This window comes from Melozone crissalis, unplaced genomic scaffold (genome assembly GCF_028551555.1).
Source record: "Melozone crissalis strain CALT ecotype California unplaced genomic scaffold, PUWL_Pcris_2 ptg000016l_1, whole genome shotgun sequence".
Taxonomy (NCBI): Eukaryota; Metazoa; Chordata; class Aves; order Passeriformes; family Passerellidae; genus Melozone; species Melozone crissalis.
Window position 1 is genome coordinate 17,406,616 of NW_026535794.1, and position 21,192 is coordinate 17,427,807.

Below are 21,192 nucleotides of genomic sequence, written 5' to 3' on the forward strand. Positions count from 1 at the left end.
TTCAGAATACTGGAACTGGGAGGTAGTTAAAACTACAGTTCTTGTTTTTATTTGGTTTTTTTTCCCCATTTCATCTCTGTGTAGCATGGCCTGTTGCTTACTAAATATTATGACTAAAGACAGCTGTGTTTATTTCTTTTTTTAAGAAAGTAGCAGCTAGGAAAAAAAAATCCTTGCTCTTATTTAATTCACACTTAGGAAATGTGGTGATGTCCTTGTAATCTTAGTAGCTCATAAAGAGAAAGAAATCTGCAGCATACTTCTAAGGCACTTTCCAAGTTATTTTGATATAGAGGAAAGTAGCAGATCAGCCACCAGCCATGAAATGCAGCTGATTTACTGGAGCTTGTTTAAATGCTAACAATCATTAATGCCTGTTAAATAATAAGGCATACATGAATAATCAACTTTTTCTATACATGAAGACAAATGGGCTAATGTGTTCTCTGAGGTTTTCATCACCCTAGTCAATCTTCTCTTGATCCCTGTCCTTCTGCTTAAAACATCTCAGGCACATTCCATCTAAAGCTCTTCTAATAGAAAACATCAGCTTAGGGTAATGAATGAAAGACAGTGCTTCATTGACCCTGGCAGAGTTACTTTACTTCCATTTACTTTCAACAAACACTTGATTTCCACATATACGTTTTGTGTATATATATCTTAGGGTCTGAACAGTGCTGTTACCTATTCATGAAACATTTTCAAAAGACTTCTGTTACCCTTGCATTATGGAATTTTGTAGGAAATAAACCACCCTGCAGAATTAACAGAAAATGTAATCCTGGCCACAGAGGCCTTCATGGGGCTTCAAAAAACACAGGCAGGACCTCACAGTCTCCCATGAATGCTCCAGTTTCTATTTTTTGTTTAATATAGCAGTGCAGTGCTTCTGTATTTACTACATTTTCCAAATGCTTTTAAAAACATTAGAGAGTCATCATTTCATAAGTAATTTGAAGGCATTTCATGCACTCTTCTCATATTCAGAAACACAAACATCCTTGTTTAATTTTTGGTGAAGAATTATTTTGTCAGAGTACAGTTCACCCAGAATAAGGGGCAGTGGTTCATTGTGCTGTCCATGGTCAAATTCTTGTTTCTCTTTGCCGTTCTTGCAGAATAAATCAGCATCCAGCTTTTTGGAGAGTGGCTGGCAGTCCTCTCAGCCTTTGCCCTGGAGTATGGATCTCTAATCTGTCCACCTCTGTGCTTGCCTGCAGGTTTCCCCCCATCACTCTGCTGGGAGCAGCAGGCTGGAAGCAGCTAATTTTACAACCTCAGCTCCTTTCTATCCTCTGTGCACACCCAGGATGGCTTTAAAGCTGATTTGTAAAAGCCAAATTGGCAGCCTGTGGCAATTTCTGGATAAGTACAGGGTTGGGGGTGGGTTCCCCATCACCCACTGCCAAACACACCTGCTCTGTCACTGGGGCTTGGGTCCATGTGAAAACAGCATCAAACCCAACCAGCTCTGGGGCCACCAAGCAGCAGAGATTGGCCATTGGCTCCTGGGACTTCTGGAGGCAGCAGCACTTCTGTCTCTGACTTCAACACAGCCAGAATTTCAACCACCAATCACATTAGACAAGTTGTGGGAATTTACTTGTCAGCAGTTAGCTTGAAAGCACCTCCTGTACTTGCAACTTTTAATTTTAACATCATCTTCCGACATACACTGTCTTGATCTAGAGGAAAGCACTGCCCTAACAGGCAGATCTGTGCTGTGCTGGGATGCTCACCTGTGCTGCCTGTGGTACTTGCAGCAGAAGGCTTGGCTGGAGGTGGTGGGACTGCACTCTCCTCATCCCAGCACAGCATCCTCACATCAGCTTGCCTTTTAAAAAACCTTCTCACAGGCTTAATTTTTATTGGAGTTGGATTGAGAAATAAAATTATGAGAAATTTCTCTTCTCTTTGTTGGCCTCCACCAAAATTAACACCCCTCCTATGCTTCAGTCACTCCTCCTTAGCAGGCAATTAATGCCTGAAAAGCTTGACTGCATGCCCTGCCTTAATCTCTCTGACTCACTCATCCCTAAACCAGTCCATGCACCTATGCTTGGAGCTTTTCTTTTGAAAGCTTCATTATGTAAAATATCTTCTACAGAAAAGAAAATGTTTCTGGGCAGAAAGTTAACTGCAAAGTTCAGCTAAGGTTTTATTAACAGCTTGGCATGTTTAATTCCACATTGATATTTATCTCTGTTGAGCGCCTCATTGATAAAACCATTATCTTTATGGACATATGGTAGTAAAATGTGGATGAAGTATGATGTAAGTATAAACATGAGAGGAAAAAGAAATACAAGAAAATCAGGTACTGAGAATAGACACATATTCATGCTTTAGAAATGTTAGAAAACAAAATGTGAAGAACAGTTTTATTTAATGAGTTTATATATATTGGTTATTAAAATGCTTACATGAAAATGTGACTAGGAAAAATATTAGGAATCACTGTAATGATATATAAAATAGTGTTTTATTGTACCAGCAGCTTTCTCCAGATAGCTAGCAATGAAGGGTGAAGAATATCTCAACTGCTACCAAGATATTATTAGTCTGCTTACAAATGTAACAATTTAATTAGACAGCCCTGCATCAGCTTGTCTCTTTTAAAAATGACATTGAAGGTGAGAATGAAACAAATAATTTCTTGTTGCTAAATGATTCACCATGGCAAAACTCTAAGGTCTCCTGAATGCAACAGAAATACAGAGAAATTACAGGAAAGACTAACAAAGAAATCCATCTTAATCATGTCACATTTAGTGGCCCTCCTGCCTGGGTACCAGTGTGTCAGGTAAATCCTTCAGCTCTTCCAGGCCAGTGGAGCTCTGCATTACTGATGTCTGGTTCCTACATCAGCTTTCTGTCCCTTCTCCTGACAAATTCAGGCTTCTATTAAACAGTCAAACCTGCCACTCACTGAAGGTCTTCTTGTGAGAAGAACCAGATCACAATCGTGTGCTGTAGAAAACAACTACCTAGTCTGAAAACATTGTCCTTTCCATGGAGAAAACCCATCAAGCTCAGAAGGGCCAGCATGGGATACCTTTTATTTCCCTCTGCACCCAAATGCTGCAAATACATAGCAATTGCTACTATTTGTCTCAGTGCACAGTCCAAGAATGCTTTACAGTCTGCAGTTGTGAGGGGAGGACTTTTTTCTCCCATAGTAAATGACTGATCTCAGCATAATGGGATATTGCAACATTTTTATGCAATATGAGCTTTTCCTCCTACTCCTTCAGCCAAATTCTTAAAAAGAGTCAGTGGAAGACACCTGCAGAAAATGAGACATCTTCTGCCCCTATCCTTTTCTCAATTTAGAAGTGAGTTAAAACCGCATGAACAAGTGGCAGTGAGAGTGCCTGCTGCCCTCTCTCCTGCCTCCTGCCATGGTTGTGTCTGCACTGTGCAATTCAGCTCTCACCTCTGGTCTCTTCTACTCACTGATGTTTTGGAATTAGCCAACAGCATTTGGTCATCCTTCTCTCACTTCTTTTCAGCCACAGAGAGCTGTGTCAGGTCTCCAGGGTCTGGGTGGAGGGAAGGCTGGCTGGTCACAGTGCTCTGCACTGCTTCACCAAATCATCTCTGTGATGCAGGGCAGCTGCCAGGCTGCCTCCACCTGGCAAACACACCTCCAAGGAAACTGTCACACAGGGTGGGAAACAAGTTTGTGACCTGATGAGACTGAAATGAAGGAATTTACACTGAGGAAAAGCCACATCCACTGCTGAGGGCTCCAGACTCAGCTTTAGTCACTGATGGGTGCTCAGGTTTAAGCTGCCTTACCCTCACCAACTTGTCTCAGGCCAAAGGGTACAAAAAGACAGAGCTGCCTCACTTTGCTGTATTCCGGGCACAAACAGGTCCCATCAGGAGGCACCTGGAGGTGTGAGAGCACCTCAATCTCCAGCTGCTTCCTGGCTGGCCGTGATGAACTCTTTCCTAGGGGCTTGGCAAGTGTCTGGGGCAAAGGAGGAACTCTGCTAGGAATGAAGTGAGGTATGGAGGGAGAAAAGGGCCAGGTGGGCTCAAATACAGCTTGGACCAAAACAGCTTTGATTGATCTTCTAGCCATGTTAGACAGGAGTGTCCTTACAATCTCAACATGTCTGTGATATGTCATTTCTGAGATGAGTATGGGCCATTAATTCTCAAGTTTTGTGGAGAACCTTACCTGTGTAGAAAAATGGCAAGATCAATAGACTATTTAGTCCTCAGAAAAAGTACATTAGTTTTAACATGATTTGGTTGATCAGAAATGAAATAGTGGAGGGACACAGATATAGCTTTTGTTTCCTCAACACAAATTCATTCAAGTTAGCTTGAATAGATTTTTAAAAAAATCTTTCTCATATCATTGAACTGAAAATCCCTTATTCCTCATCTAAGTGGCTTCATTTTTTTATTTCTTATTTCTTTTCCTCTTAGTTTTTTAATGAAGTAAATATGGTTTCTTATTTGGGCTGTCAGAGCATAGCAGTTACCCAGTTCCTGGTGCCTCTTGAAATGTATGATAGTCATATCTACACACTGAAATTTGCCTCCAAAAATGTGTTCAGGTCAGGAACCCCTTCATTAGTCCTGTAGTGATTTGTAATGGTTTGGCAGCACTTTATCTATCTAGAAAGCAGAAAAATACCCAACACTGGGCACCACCTGCCACAGGGCATAAGGACCTGGCAGGATTCTGCAAGGATGGGCAGTAGCTGGTTCCTCCCACTCCAGCTGACCCCAAAAGCAGCTCCCTGTTTGGGCAACCCTTGGCTGGCAGGTGAAAATTGATCGTGTGAGTCCTGCCCTGGGAGAGCTCCCTGAGAAATGGCTGTGGCTGAGGAGGTGCTTTGCATCAGCAGTGACAATCCAGGTTTCTCCTCGGCATTTGCCTGTCAGGCCTTGCCTCATCTCTGGGCTCAGCTGATTTGTTAGGTGCCACAAATGGCATTGAAACAAATGGACATTAGTTCAGGCAGCCAAGACATCCTGTAAATAATGTAGCTCATAAACTCTGTCCCAGTGCATTTGCAGTCAGCAGGAATTTTGCTATAGGTTTGGGCAGGGCTGGATGGAACTCAGCTTATGTGGGTGGAGAGGGGTGAGATTCACAGCCACCTTCCTTCAACACACACTTGTCAGTAGCTGGCACTACAGGGGTACTTTATCACCTGCTCACAACTGCCCTGGGCTAATTTTCAAGGTGAGTCAGGGTGAGAGAGCATCCAAGATCATCCAGCTGGAAATATGAATTAGAATCATCACCAGCAGGATCTGGCTTCTGTATTTCATCCAAGACTAGGCCAGGGCTGTGCTTTGATGTGCAGCATCATTGGCTGTCCCCCTTCTGCAGACCCAAGAGAATTGTACACACTGTCCGGCTGCCTTGGTCCTGCACCCATCCCTTCCTTCTCCCTCCCAGTGCCCTGAAGCCAATGCAGGGAGACTGTCAACTCCATGATCTGTTTTATCTGCTTAAAATATTACAGTAGCTATGTAAACAAATTATTAGTGTGGTCAGAATACATAGGCCAGGCAAACTGAGAAATTTGAAACAAATTCAGAAGTCTGAGTTTGTTTCCCTGCTCCTAGTTTTAAGGAGTCAAAATGGGCACCCAGGCTACTCCTCCACCAGAACTGCTGGGAGTGAATTCAAACTCACCCCCTTCTCTCCCTCTTCTGCTTTTTATTTTGTTACACTCAAATTTCCGTCAAAATCTGGATTTCTGGTTCTGACCTGTCTCATGGTACTGAGATTTGAGATTTTTTAGGAAATTTCTGCTGTGTTTTGCAACAGTTGATGATCTAGGAGACGACCAACTCTGTGGTTAAGGCAGGGTAGCAGCAGTCTGGGGAGCTGGCAGGTCAGCAGGCAGGTCAGCCTTTGCCAAAGGAGGGTAATAAATACAGCTCCTTACATCTGTTATAACACTGATTACCTGAGATCTCTACAGCTTTCTTGCTACGGTGAATTTCTGAAAAATTGGCTTCGTGCTGATCCACACCACAGACTGTCTTGGAAACTGTCACTGAAAGGCACTGCAGGCAGTCACAGACCAACCCAGGGCTGCTGCATTGACGCACACAAAAATACAGCAAGAGTGTCAAAGAGAGTCCCTGGTCCTTGCCTCTGCCTCAAGTGGGGTCATCTGTTTCTTGCTTAACATTTGTCCACCCTGTCCTGAAAACCTCCAACACCCTGTGCTTTCCCAAGGCAATCTGCTTTCAGGTTTTATTAGCTTTAACACTGAAAAGCTGTTTCTAATATTGATTTGCATCATTCCTGATGCAGTTTGAACACAATGTTTCTTTTCTGAGCCTTCGTGACCACAAAGAAATAAAAATCCCTTCCTCTCTACAGTAATCTTCTAGATATTAGAGGACTTTCATCATAAATTTGACATGGTTTTTAGGCAGACAGTTCAAATTTTACTATTTCCTTGAAGATTATATGTTTTTAGATTGCTAATAATTATTGTTCTCTTCTTAGTATCTTCCTGGAAGTGTGATGCCTAAAAGTGAGTATTATGTCCGTGTTGGGGCTGTACCAGTCCTTGCTGTTGACTAGGTCTGAAGGATGACTCAGTCTGTGGTGCAAGCCATTTTCCCACTCATATATTCCAGGCTGACTATGTATTTTCTCTCTGATAAAACATTGTTCAGCAATAATTGAGACCCTTTTTTGAAAGGGTGTTACATAAAGCACCTTCAGTCCATGACTGTGATTACTGTCAAGGTCTTGGAAGCAGGGGGGCTGCAGGGGTGGCTTCTGTGAGAAGCTGCCAGAAGCTTCCCCATGTCTCACAGAGCCAATTCCAGCTGGCTCCAAGGGGAACCCAGCACTGCCCAAGTCTGAGACCATCAGTGGGGGTGGTAGAGCCTCTGGGATAAGATATTTAAGAAGGGGAAAAACAATGGTGGGAGAGGAGTGAGAATATGTGAGAGCAACAGCTCTGCAGACACAAGGCCGGTGCAGAAGGAGGGGCAGGAGGTGAGGCAGGAGCCAGAGGAGAGATTGCCCTGCCCCGTGGTGAGGCCATGGTGAGGAGCTGTGTCCCTGCAGCCCGTGGAGGGGGAGTAGAGATCCCCCCCAGCCTGTGGAGGAACCCACCCTGGAGCAGGGGGATGCACTGAAAGAGGCTGTGACCCTGTGGGGAGCCAGTGCTGGGTCAGACTCCCGCCAGAACCTGGTGACTCGTGGAGAGGAGCCCACCATGGAGCAGGTTTGCTGGCAGGATTTATGATCCTATGGGACACTCACCCTGGAGCAGCCTGTTCCTGCACCCCATGGTGGGGACCCACACTGGAGCACTTCATGGAGAGCTGTAGCGTGTGGGAAGGACTCGAGTTGGAGAAGCTGGTGGAGGATGGTTTCCTGTGAGTGCAACCCCACAGTGGAGCAGGGGAAGAGTGTGAGGAATTCTCTCTCTCCTGAGAAGGAAGGAATGGCACAGATGACATGATGAACTGACCGAAGTTCCCCACCCCACTGTGCTACCACAGGGAGGAGGTAGAGCAAATCTGAAGTGAAGCCCAGGAAGAAGGGAGGGAGGAGGGAAAGGTGTTTTAAGATTAAGTTTTTATTTTCTCATTATCCTACTCTGATTTGATTGGCAATAATGAAGGTAATTTTTCCAAGGTGTGTCTATTTTGCCAGTGATAATGACTGGTGCGTGATCTCTCCCTATCCTTATCTCAACCCATGAGCCTTTTGTTAAATTCTCTGCCCCCTGCCCAGCTGAGGACGGGAGTGCTAGAGTGGCTTTAGAGGCCAATGTCCAGCCTGGATCAACTCACCACAGTCCTGTTTGAAGTGACACTCTTCACTTGCATTTACTGAAACCCAACCTATTTTTTCATCTTATTTTTCCAGGTTGTCAAGATTTTGGTTTGAATTCAGCTGTTACCTTTCCTCTGTTCTTCCCAGATTTCTGCCCCTCCTTGCACCACACCATCAAGTCACTTGACAGACAGAATCTGTATTTCACAGTCTGAGTCATTAGTGAGCAGCTGGACAAAAATCAGGTCTGGGACAGACTTCTGCAGAGCTGTTCTCTGTGCCAGCTACAGAAAACTCTCTGGGTACATTTATTAACCACTTTTGTGCCAACTCCATCACAGCTTCACTCAGATTACATGTCCACAGAAGGGATTAAGAGCATTTCTTGCCCCTATGTGCACCAACAAGCACTTTATTGGAGTGCTGGTGCGGGTTCAGATCTCATTTGACAAAGTTAGATTTGGACCTGAGACCTCATGATGCTATTTTTGATAGTCCCAACCACCAAAACACTGAATGAGAGAGGAGACCTTCTCTGTGAGCTTTTCTTGATCTTCAGACTATTTTTTCTTCTGTTCCTCTTCTTGCAGCAGTTCTTCATGAGCATCAAGTTAGTTCATGTTCAGTGACTACGTAGTAATACAGCCAAGGATGATGGACAGCACAGTGCTCTGTCCTGGGGTCATGGTCCAGTGGTGGACTTGGCTATGTGAGGTTAATTGTTGGAATAAATGATCTTAAAGGTCTTTTCCAATCAAAACAAGAGTACCAAGAGGGCTCTGTTTCAGCCTGCAGAAATCTGTCTTTGTGCATGATTCCAGGGTGGTTTTTGTGTACCCAAGAGAGAGCAGGAGTATTTTTTAATTGCAATGTTCTCTGTGATGCAGAAGTCCAACTTGCTGCAGCATTGGTGCTGTCTGCTTGGATTTAGACCCTGTGGTGACTTGTGCTGCCAAATGTGTCCAGTTTTCCATAGAAGTGGTTTAATTGGTTCACTCTTAAAACAGGCCTGGATGCAAGTGACACTGCCTACAATGTGAGCAAAGAGGAGGCTTTGGAAATATGAAGGAAATATGAAAACTAGTGATCAATAGCTGCAATTCATTTAAGTTACTGCCCTTAAATTGCTTTCAAGGACTGTAATGCATCAGTAATTTCAGCTGTGTTACAACTGAGGCATCTGCAATCAGCTCCAATCACTGTAAGGCTTTTTGAGTTTGATAATTTTTATCTCTTCTTTCATAATGATTGTAGCTAAACTAGCAGAAGAAAAGGAGAAAGTGATTGCAAATTGTCATCTGTAGAAGACAAAGTCTGTCACAGGGACAAAAAAAAAACCTAATGGCAAAGTGGTGAGATGATCTGTGCATACCTCTTGGGTGCCAGTGTCTCTTCAACAATACATGATTTGCTTGTAGATTTTTCTGCAACACAGCTCAAAAAAACCCCATGAGATAAGAGAAATGGCAAAGGGAGAAATTAAACAACACAAGCTGAACTGTGATATGCACAAACAAGTCCTTAAATGTGTGCCTGAACAGACAATTTTGACCACTACCATAAATTGTATGTATTTTGTATTTCACTTCAATATGATTATTTCTTTCAGCTACTGATGTCTATTGAAATTTTAGTAAATGTGAGATGTAATCTGTTTGGTTAAGCAAGGAAAACAGTTCTGTAGGAGTCAGCATTGCAACTCATTTGTATTGAAGGTAAAAGGACAGAGTGAGATATGGAGGCACTTGCACTATATCAAATGCTGCTGTTTGTCATTTGCTGTTGGATATGAAGTCCTGAGGCAGCTTATTGGGTCTGTAGTCTTAAAACAGGAAACAATTTTTTTTAATCCAAAGTTATTACAGAAAATAACACGGTGATAAACTTCCAGTCTAAAAATTTTTATTAAAGCTTCTATTCAGAACTGTCACGAATCTCACTGAATAACAGGACCTTACTTATGGCACTCTGCATTTTATTAATGTCCTGCTTATTAGCATCACTATTAATACAGTTTAATTCTCCGTCTTCCAAATTTAATATAGGTAGACTTATTTGTAGTAGCAGCCCAAAATGTTGGTGTAAGGGTCAATAATCATAAAGGTTATAAGGGATAAGGACATTCATAAGGATAAAGGATGGGGATTCATAACTCATTTCTGTGTGTTCTGATCCCAGCAGTGATGAAAGTGCAGAAGGAAGGTGCCCAGTCCCACCTGCCCCAGGAGTCCTCTCTGCAGGCACTGTGCAGAGCTGTTGTCCTTGGTTCTCTGAGCTTTTTGCAGCCAGGAGGGTTTGTCATGCTGGTGAAACGTGCTGGTGGAAGTCATGCATCTGGGAACTGGTGAAACTACCTATGTCTCAAAGTCAATTTCATTGAAAGAGGAATCCAAACCTAAAAACTTCACATTTTATTTCCAGAATCTCTACTGTCAGAAGGAAATACTGGTGAAAAAGAAAATCATCATGTGAGACAAAGTCCTGGGAGAAGTTCTGTGCCCCAAGTCTTTTCCATGCTTTCCAGGCAGGAGCTGACAGTGTTACAGCTTTTACTGCTGCCAGGCTTGGGCTTCCACTGGCTGCCAGTGCAATACAAACAGCAGGGGCTCATCTGAGTGGGGAAATGAGCTGGAGCTGCTTGGCAGGGACTGCTCTGGAGTCAGTTTCCATGGTGGGCATTGCCTCCCAGCAAAGGAGCACCTGGGGAGCTCTGCTGGGCAGTCCTGGTGTGTGCAATCCCCAACCACACAGCCCCATCCTTCTTTATAGGCTGCCTTTAAAGAGCTGAGGGGTGCAGCTGACTCTTTTAATACAAGTAATTTCCTTTTAACTTCTCAGAGCAACAAAAACATGTTTGCATCAGGTCCCAACCATCTCTTCTTCCAGAACCACTTTCATTACCAAGACAGAGGAGGATGGGTAGGAAATAGAAGTCCAACAGCAGGGAGTGTAGAGGTGGGAGAAGATGGAAATTTAGTGATACAGGATTATATAAAATAATAACATTTTCCAGGGTAATGGGACAAATTAAGTGCACCTACTCTTATACTCCCTGTCCTGCTTGTTAGTTTAATGCTTGTATATTTTTGTTTCTATATAATTAAAATCCGATGGTTTTAATGTCCAGTGCAGGTCAGATGCCAGTAACACACTAGATCCTTGTAATGTTACTTGTAATGTGAAATCCAGTGTTTTAGAAACAATTCCTTTCTATGGAAGGTGAGAACTCCTTTAGAAATTTCACATACTGCAGAGCAGTGCATTGGACTTGCCCCTCCTGATCGTTGGTCACAGACCTATGGCAGTACAGGTCACAGGCTAAAAGTGAGTACTCTGCAGGACTGGGATTAAACAATCTGGGTTAACATAATTTCAAGTTAGATATTTGAATGCTTTTGGAATTCTGAGCATCAGGCATCAGCTGGAGTGAGAACATGTGCTGGGACAGCTGTTGAAGAGTAGTGGGAGAATGGGAGGTTTCCATCCTCGCTTGACTTGTGACTTTTCTGTGCCTAGGGAAAACAGCCTTTGCTCTGTTCATGAAATGGGAATTTATGGAACAGGGGTTCTTTCATCTTCACTTACAATGCAAGAATTTCAGCAGCAAGACTTTTATTCTATTACAGAAAGAGGTAAATATTCCTTTTCTTCTAACCTCAGACCCAGTTTCTTGCTCCAAAGTACAGTGTAAAATCTAGACACCTGCACCCTAGAGTGCTGTAATGAACAGTGCCATGACCTTTAGGTGTTCTGTCTTTTCAGTGAAGAACAAAGTCAGGTCTAATTCTTTCAGCTACAGCACTTGGCTTTCCCTTGATGGCTGAATTAGTCCCTTTCCTTAGGCTGGCCAGGTAGAAACATGATGGTTCAGACACTGTAGGACTCCGACATTAGCACATTAAAGACAGAGATTTGTTCCTTTGTATGGGGCTCACTTTCTATGTAGAATGAATTTCTTCTTGGCAGTTAGCTTGGCTAAGTCTGACAGAAGACACACATCTTCTTGAGCTCTGTCTTGCTTTGTTCATTCCTGAGCCATGCTGACACAGAAGTCAAGCACTACTAACCTGCTACTTAACCCTGCCTTCCTTGGAGATGATGGGTAGGGGAGAGGGGGAGAGGTAATCTCTCTCTGGATCCTGCCTGGAGGACGTTTGCAGAACGAGCAGCATCCACCAGGAGCCAAAGTCGTCAAGAGCCAATGACCACATCAGCCACATCCTTGGGCACTCCATCATGTTTATGACAGCTTCTTCAGCCTCTTATCTGCCCCTCAGCCACTCTCATGGCTGACAATAGGGCACCAGGGTCAAGGATTTGCAGAAGCTGCACAAGAGCCCACCTACGCTGGTTTTTTCCTGCATTAACCCCCAGCAGTAATTAACTACTGGGTATTGAGGCAAGCCAGTCATTTTACAAGCCCAAGCTTCATCCATTCCTCTGAGGGTAGTGCTCAGAAAGGCTAAACCAGTGCCAAATGGAGAGCTTCACTGGGACGAGGACAGTAACTTATCCCCACAAGTTCTCCCTCTGTTTCCTTACAGATCTCCTAGCTGGGCTCTCTGCAGGTATTCAGCACAGGTGTTCATCTTAAATTCTGCTAGAGAGTTAAAGAAATTTTAGAAGAAAAAATCCCATTTCAGGCATGGGCTTCCAGACTGCCATGGCTTTAACAGCATTGTTTAATTTCTCAGTTGATGGTAATGCATCGGCAGCACTACAGAGGGTGGAAGAGAAATAGAGCAGATTGGTGGCAGATTTTGAAGGGAGGTAGCCTTGGGCAAGGAGAGACATAAAGTCTAAAATCTTAAGTTTTTGTATTGGTTGTTTTGTCTTTTTTACTTCACAGCCATTTTAAATTGTTGCCATTGTATAGTCTGTGCTGTCCTGGCAAGTGCCCTGACTGTGTTCACTGCTGTCCTGAAGGCTGATTTGAGTCTGTTTTTAATTTGGGGATAAGTACTTGTGAAATAAAAAGACAAAAACAGAGCATAAAAAAATTTTAGGCTGTCTGAGGTGAAAAAATGAAATCCATCTTGTAAAGATAAGGTACAGGAATAGCAGAGGGCAGATTTACCTTTGTATGCTGGTGCTGAGTATTGCCTCCCAAAAAGGTCTGGAGTACTGACTCAGAAAAAGTCTGGTGGTGGAGTTGATATTTTTATGTTACAGTAGTGAACAGAATGCATCTTGTAATGAACAAATCCAGCAGGAGACATCAAGAGTTCCAATTAAACATTCTCTTTATTGGGGCCTTTCTCCAAAATGGCACAAATGCTTAGAGTGCTCATCAGTGCTGCCAATGAAAAGACCCAGAGTCACAGGTTACACTTTTATTTGGATTTAGATCAACACCACAGATAAGATACTTTGGTCAAACACAAGAACAGATTGCTATGCCGCTCCTTCCTGGCTGCAATAAGTACAGTAATGTGTAAAAAAAAATGCTGGTTCTCCTGGAACACCAAATGTAAATCTTGGATTGGCACATACATTTAATAAATACGCTGTTTGCACTTAGCACTTTAAAAGGAATTGCACATGCAAGATGTAACCAGGCTACTGATCACCTTTGTCATTGTCCCTGTCCTATTTTTACTTTGTAAGTTCTTTGCTTGCCTTTTTCCCAGCAAGAAAAAATAATATAATTTGCTGCTCTACTCAGTATTTCAGTGATTAATCTGCTGATTTTGACACGTTTAGCAGAGGTCACATTGAGGCCTTCCTGATAGAACTGGTATCTCCTCTGCAGCTTGGCTTGAAACACAATGCAGGTGGAATGGAAATCCACTTTGTGAGGTGAGGGCCGTGCCCAGAAGCTGAGAGGAGAGGTTAACACCAAGCAAAGATACAGTAGAGGGACAGGCGTGAATGCAGTTCTTACAATATCAAGAGTCAATACTACTACCACACAAATAATGACATATCAATAATATATTGTACAAGCTCATACAGCAACACATGTTGATTTGCAACATTGTACAGTTTAAATCTAAAGTGCACAGCCTCAATCTGAGGTGACAAAACAGTACTATCAATATAATAAAGGCAACACAATTACAGACACTATTTATTTCCTCTTACTTCATGTCCTCATATTACACTGAATCAATACTCCATTTATCTATTTTAGATGAAATTAAACCCACATTGCACTTCTTTTTTTGTCTTCAAGTATTTTAGAGACAGCAAAACCATATTGCTTTACAAACACAAGTTGGCCATTCAGGCAAAGTTAAAACAAAGCTTTAGTAGGGTTATAAGTAGACAGGTCTAAGCTGCAGAACTCTTACCAACACTTCCAGATGTTGGGGGGAGAAAGGATAAATTTAATTTTCCATGCCAGAGACACCTCTAAAGCTAAGGAATGATGCAGCAAATAATTTCTGCAAGAGCTGTGCCCATGGTTTCTAAAGAGGTTTTGAGGCTCTGTAGGGGTTGTTCTTTGGCAGATGTAGCCATATCTTGACTTCACTGTAGACAAGGATGGAGTCCAGCACTGTGAAAATCCTTTGACAAACCCGCCTGTCCTGAGACCCCATCCCTGTCACTCAGATTACAGTCACATTTAATTTAGGCCTTGTCTTGCAGACCTGTACATCTGTAAGAAGTCTTCACCTTTTTAAAGTAGCTGTGAGGTTTTCAATGTAGTCTGGGACTGCTCACAGCAGAAATACTTTTGAGATAAGAATTTACTCAGCTGTGACCTTTTTTTTTAATAGGCTTTTTAAACACAGAACACAGAAACCATCCAAATACAACCTCATTTCAGTCTCGGTTAGCACTGTATATCGATTGTGCGTCTGCTCAGGCCACGTGGGAAACATAATTAGGAATAATAGCATCCTATTGTTGTACTGTAATTGATCTTATTAAGTGGTTGTAAGAGCTGCAGTCCTCTTGAGGTTTTTCAGTAACCAACCCTGGAGATGTACAATCCATATGACATGGAGAAAGAATGTATTATGTGGGCTTGTCTTTTAAAATAAGCAGTAATAAATATTTGAGGCACCTCCATCAAAAGAAAAAGAATCCCAGTTAATTTTCAGCTTCTGTACTTGCAGTTTTATAACCCATATAAAATAAAAATATATAGTTTACAAAATAGGATTTTTTATATATATATATATTTCCTTTTGTAAAACTATACTTATTTAAATACATTTGAAATGTTGCTATAGGTAAATTAGAAATTCTGTTCTAATACTACGAAAAAGGCAAAATCCTTTCACTTTTAAACATACAGCATGTATATTCTGCATCTCACCACCCCCTCCCACTTCCCCCAACCTGATTTTGTCATAATTTTGGGCAACTTTGGCATCATTCAGTCTGATTGCTGTTAATTTAAAGTAATTACTGTGTTAAAATTTGGGATAAAATTTTAAGTATCTTCTGGTCTTCCTTATTTGTTTCAATGAAGCTTTTTTGTGCACCTAATTATTAAGGAGGCATTCTAAAACTCAGGAAAGGACTTTAAAGGAGCCATGTTTCTTGATTTTAAACTGTACTCTACTCCAACGCCACAATATAGAAATAGATTTACTTTGGAACAAACTACAAATACATTCGCACAGTTTGTGACAACTTAATTGTCTACTTAGAGGTCCAGGAACAGGCTTTCCACCCAGCTCTTATAGATCTTGTCCCAGGCGCTCTATCTCATCAATCAGGAAATCAATGTCCTGGTGAGTGGCCGCAGGGTTGGAGATGACCATGCGGAAGAAGTTCACTTTGTCCCCCAGGGGCTGATAGCTCACCATGGTGGTGCCATACTCCATCATCCTGGCTTTTATCACTGGTGCCACCTGCAGAGCAACAGAAAGTAGGGGACGATGGTGATGACTATTATTATTGTCATTATTTTCATTATTGTCATTATTGTCATCACCCTCATTGTTATTAAAACATAGTACACGTCCTTTTTTTTATAGAGGATGGGGGCTACAAGCAGCTGAAATGAAATTACATCCAATATCAATAAAAATATTAACCTCCAGTAAGGAATAAATGTCACACTGAAAAGGCATTCAATTTATCCTGTTTCTTTGTCGTGCTCTTTAAATGACTGGGGAAATTCCCCTCTTCTACTCCCTCAACATTGCTGACAGGGACACAGTAGCTGTTTTTTGTACTGTTCACAACATGGCTACAATTGGTTTCACATGCCTGGGTGCTGCAGTGCTGCTGAGCTTTCGCTGCCCTTGCTGTGTTTGGTGACTGCAGTTCCCAGTGCCTCCAGTGCATAAACACAGGGCAAATACAGGCTCTGGACATGGGGCAAAGCCAGGGAACACCAACCTGGGGACCAGAGAAGGTGGTGCCACATTGGCCTGCAGTAAAAGGACCATGGAGCTGTCATTTGCCAGCACCTCCCTTGCCCTGTGCCCTGTGGTCAGTGTGGGCACTGCCTGCCTGCAGGTTTCACTGCTCACCTTCATCAGGCGGCTCGTCCTCTCCTCGCCCTCCTCCACTCCACGCAGGCTGGGAGGGATGTACCAGAAGCAGACATTGGTGTGCTGGGGCTAAGCACAGAATAACAATGGTTTATGTTGTAAGAAATGCTCATAATATCTCAATTGAAATTAAGTTCATGCCTTCCCTCCCTCCCATACATCATCTTGTGACAGCAGTCAATGGTTTTCATTATTGTGGTCCACTGAGAGTCATCATCATTATTAATGCAGAAAAGATAATTTTAAGCAATTTATTCCCAGGGTGTCAGATGCAAAAACACATCATCCAGCTGGGCAAATATATTTATGCCTTTCTGAAAGGCATCTGGATTTTGCAGCTCCTGTCCCCTCTGGGGGCTGAAGGGATTGCGTGGCTAAGGCAAGAGTCTATTACAGATAATTTAGAGGTGAGGACCGTGTCATTTACTTTTATTACATGACAGAAGAATACAGAATCTGATTTTGTAAACAGGAGCCACAGGTGTTCCATAAGATAGTCTAAGATTTTCTTGCATTTAATGGAATTTATTACTTCTCAATTTGATTCAGCTAGCTGCTGTATTGAAATGCATGCAGCACAGCATCTTAGCTCATTTAACATCTATGGGACCACTGAGCAGAAAGGCATAAAGTAAGAACTTGTTGACATTTTTTGCATTTTTGGTGCATTTTGTGGGGTACTGTACACCCACTCCTAACAGACCCTGTTATTAACAAACATCAACTTGTTTTTACAACTTAAGGGCTTGTTCTCATTGTACCTCTGTGTGTTGTGTTAGGCTGAGATACCAGGGTTTTGTTTCAGCAGGGTTAAACTGAGAAAATTGAACACTTATGCACAGATGCCTCATCTCCCTTGTCCCTGCATTCCATGAGGCAGAGAGAAACTGGCACAAGAGGTTTTGTTACAAGGGTCCCTGCTTTCTGTCTCATGCTGTTTGATTTTGGTAGCATCCCAATAGGTAATGAAGCAAACACTGTTGCCCAACTGAGAAAAAGAAGTTGCACTACTTACCTTTCCATCAAACACCATTTCATACCCTTCTCTGTTCTTTATTTTGTTGTATAGGTACTCAGCAAGTTCCAAGCACTTATCAATTTGTGCTTCAAATCCTGTGGTTCCCTTTACAGAGAGATGAAGAAAAGAAGTTATGTAAGGGTCTGTTCTATGAATTAAAAGGGCGAAAGGACCATGTAATACTTGCCAACACATCAGCAGAAGTCACCTCTCAGAAGTCCCTGTGAGATCAAGGATCTGATTCTATGTGATAAAGGCACTTTGATAAGCAGAGCTCACTGGTCTCCAGCTCTTGCCACTGACACCCCTGTAGCCAACACTGCAAAATAAGCATCAGGCACTTGCTTGGTTCTCAGGAATATTTTGCTGAGAACTTGAATAGCACCTCAAAGGGTGCCTCTGGCAGATTTTGCAGAGAGGGTGAAGGTGGTTTTGGACAGTTTGCACTGGAACGGAGAGGGGTCTTCAGGAGGTGTTGAGTTCCAGATATGGGGAGTCTCCCACTATTTTCAGGATAGGGGATTTTCATCTTCTATAATAATATTCTGGGGACTTTCCAATAATAATTTTTTTCATTTTAGTTAAGCACAGAATGGGTAGATACAGTTTTAAAGTCCAGTGTAATGTCTGTGGAAAAGCACACTTTGTTTAGATACCACCCTGCCTCTGTAGTGTTCTTCTCTCTTCTTTTCTAACAGATACCACACAAAATCAGAAGCTGTGTTTTTAAGAGCTGCAGAAAAGCCTGATTTTTCTTCCCTGGCAGAAGTCATAATCCTCTCTGTGACATCATAATTGTTACTGCAATCACCAACTGTGATGCCCCAAACAAAGGATGCAGCTTCAAGAGGGAGGAAGGGGAATAAACAGCTGGAATAGATAAACTCTTTAAGAAACACACACCCTATTTTGTAATGTTAATATTACAAGCAGAGTGTGAGAAGAGAAAAAGCAGTGCAAGGCATATTGAAAAAGTGGGCTTTGGGAGAAATGTCTCTGAGTAATGGATGTATGTCCCTGCTAAATCTGTTCTGGCAGTGCAGAACTGACTTAAAAAGCCCTTGTCATTATTCCTCTGTGTATAAAGATTTTAAAACAGAGTAGAGGTAGCCCTGGGAGAAAGGCTTGGAGTAAAAGGGACATGTGGCTAAAATCACCTGCCACTCTGCAGACCCCAGTTAGCACCACAGCTATTGCATCCTCCTTTACAGACTCCCACACCTCCTCAGAGGTTTAATGAAGCACATGAGAATCTTTAAGGCTTTCTGGAAATGAAAACAGTGATCTCATCTCCTCTGAACCAACCTTAGGCAACCTGATGTAACAGATTAAATAAATACACACAAGAACCTATTTAGCAATACAGATAAAGTAATCACTACAGCTAGTGTTTACAGATTTCCCAGGGAAGTTTTCCTCTGTCCTTCAAAAGACTACTTCCTATCTACTGCATGCAATTAGGTATTGCCTAGGTATTCCAGTCTTGATTTGCCATGTATAATTTCTGAATATAATGAAAACATCTTTTTATTTCCAGAAATCTTTGTAGCAACATTCCTAGGCACATGATTTATGCTGTTAGACTCCTACAGTTACACAAGGCAAATGCTATGCAAAGCCATACAGTTCAAGTTTCAAAATCATGCGTGCTGCTTTGAAGCTCCGTCCTTAAAAGTATAAAACCCCCAGAAAATAATCATGTTCTTTCTTTCATGTTATATATGTGAAATTCAGGTCAGGTTATTTCTAAAATTATGATTACAGGAAAAAAAAAACCCCTCAAGTGTGTCTGGTGTGCATTATTTTAATACAAACAAATGTGTAGCAGGCAGTCCTACCTTTGCCCTCCACATCAGCCATAGCTTGAAGACATCAACGTGCCGCCCACACTGCAGAGCCTTGTCCCCCGTGTCGTAGGACAGGTCGTAGTGCTTGTCTTGTTGGAAGAGGTAGGAAGCATGCATTTGATTGCAACTCTGCATCAATCCCTTATGGACACAAGCACAGGGATGTCAGCACACATTTGACTACTGCTCTGAGGCCTGATTTGGGTGAAAAATTGCAAACACCCAAATTCAGCCGAATATATGCCCAAGCGCAAAAGGAAGATCAAAAAATCTCAAAAAACCAGAGAGTTGCTCAATGGATTAATCCCTGTCAGTGCCCAAGATGCCTTGGTACCTGATCCAGCAATGTGTAATCCACTCCCAGATCCAAATAATTTTTTTAAAAAGCTGGACATTGTGCTTCCTAGCAATCTTATACTTAACCTAATTTTTGGGTCTTTCCTTTTATTCTTTGTTCTGGTTCCTTTTCCTCCTTTCCTTTGAAGGCTTCTTTTCTGAGTCAGACAAAGATAACTAGTGACTAATCTAAAGAATATCACAGCACTTTTCAATTGCTTTGGTCTCTAAAATTCTGATTTTTATTGTTTTCTTTCTTTGTAGGAACAGTTCTTTTCTGCAAAGCCCTCAGCTGTAGCTTGGATGCTTAAGCAGTATAGAAAGCTTTGAGCAGACAGAAGAGCATATGGCCTTTAAAAACCCAGCTAGACCTATTTCTGGGCTGCAACATACCATTCTAAGAGGTACCTTTGTGGGAGGGATAGAAGCCAACAAGGTGAGGAAACCTGGCTGATGAAAGCATGAGGTTTCCTTTTTAGCTTTTTAAGTAAAATGCAGACAGCCACGTTCTGGCTCTAGTTAAGTTCTCAACCAAGTTTATGGTTTACCTTAGGGCTGTTGCCTAAAATGGCAATTTCCAGTCCAAGAAGAATCATAACATGGCTGTTTATCATCAAGTCTAATCTTTATGTGTAACTCAAAACTGAGATAGCAAAATGAGAGGGGGAAAAAAATTGACTTTCTCCTAATCTGAACCATCTGTTCGCACTAGAAGTCAGGGATGGTACTGACTTCAGCTGGGCAGGCTTTGTCTTGGGGAACTGACCCAGAGGGCAAATAAAAGCCAGTTTCTGTCTTCCTAAGTGCAACCACTTTGTATACAATCTGTTGTACAGCTGTTAGCAAAACAGCAACCAGCTTTTTGATAGCTGGTCTATTAAGTGGTGGCTATACAGCAGCTGTCCCAGTCAGTGATGGTTATATGAAAATTACAGGCTTGAAGGGTAATTCAAATTCTAGCACTAAATGAAACATTTACTTTTTATTCCAAGTGCACTTAGTGTTCCATTTTTACTTCCATGTGCCCCGAGTGGATATATAGATCAAAGCTGGGTAAGAATATCATAAAAGTCTAGAAAGTGTAATGATGCCTTGATTGTGGACCAAATGTTGTGCTGCATGTAAACCACGACTTTCACCCCAAGAGGACCAGAGTTTGCATGCAGTTACATCTTATGCTACACAGCAACTAGTGGGGTTACACAGTCCTGCAGCCACAACTTAACCATAGATATTTAGAATGGAAAGTCACAAAACTCTGTACAGATATTGCCATTGATAGACTCATTTTTGCAAGACACCTGCTTTAATTCCTTCTGCAGTCATGGCTGAAGCATATGAACAGAGGTCTTTTCTCAGTTCCTGTTATAATCCTCATCACATTAGCAAGTATTAGCTATGGCACAGTTATGAAGAAAATATCCAGGATTTTCAGCAGTAAAATGCCAGAAAGAAGCAGAGAAGCATGTACATTGTGACATACCTCTTCTCTTACTAGCAGGGCTGAACACTGCAGTGGGACGCCCATCATCTTGTGAGGGTTCCAGGTTACTGAGTTAGCCCTGGGACAGAAAACCACATGAAACTCAGCTATTGTACTATGTGATGAAACCCCAAAGGCATTTAGAAATAATTAGAGTAATACCAAACATGTAGCAATACTCACTTTTTTTCCTTTTTCTGAGCAACCAAAGCTGAAAATGATCATGGCTGATATTAGGAAAGTAATGCCTTCACAGGGGACCT

General features: G+C 42.2%; 1 protein-coding gene across 1 annotated transcript in view; it reads right to left on the reverse strand.

Annotated features, from left to right (window-relative positions):
* Positions 1-13,014: 13,014 nt before the first annotated feature.
* GAD2 (glutamate decarboxylase 2) overlaps positions 13,015-21,192 on the reverse strand; it is a 40,133-nt gene continuing 31,955 nt past the window's right edge. The window contains exons 12-16 of the mRNA XM_054273417.1: positions 20,930-21,008; positions 19,102-19,251; positions 17,261-17,368; positions 16,225-16,314; positions 13,015-15,597 (exon numbers count right to left, since the gene is read on the reverse strand). Coding sequence (XP_054129392.1) covers positions 15,424-15,597; positions 16,225-16,314; positions 17,261-17,368; positions 19,102-19,251; positions 20,930-21,008 — 601 coding nt within the window. The 3' untranslated portion in view covers positions 13,015-15,423. The remainder of the gene's footprint in view (positions 15,598-16,224; positions 16,315-17,260; positions 17,369-19,101; positions 19,252-20,929; positions 21,009-21,192) is intronic.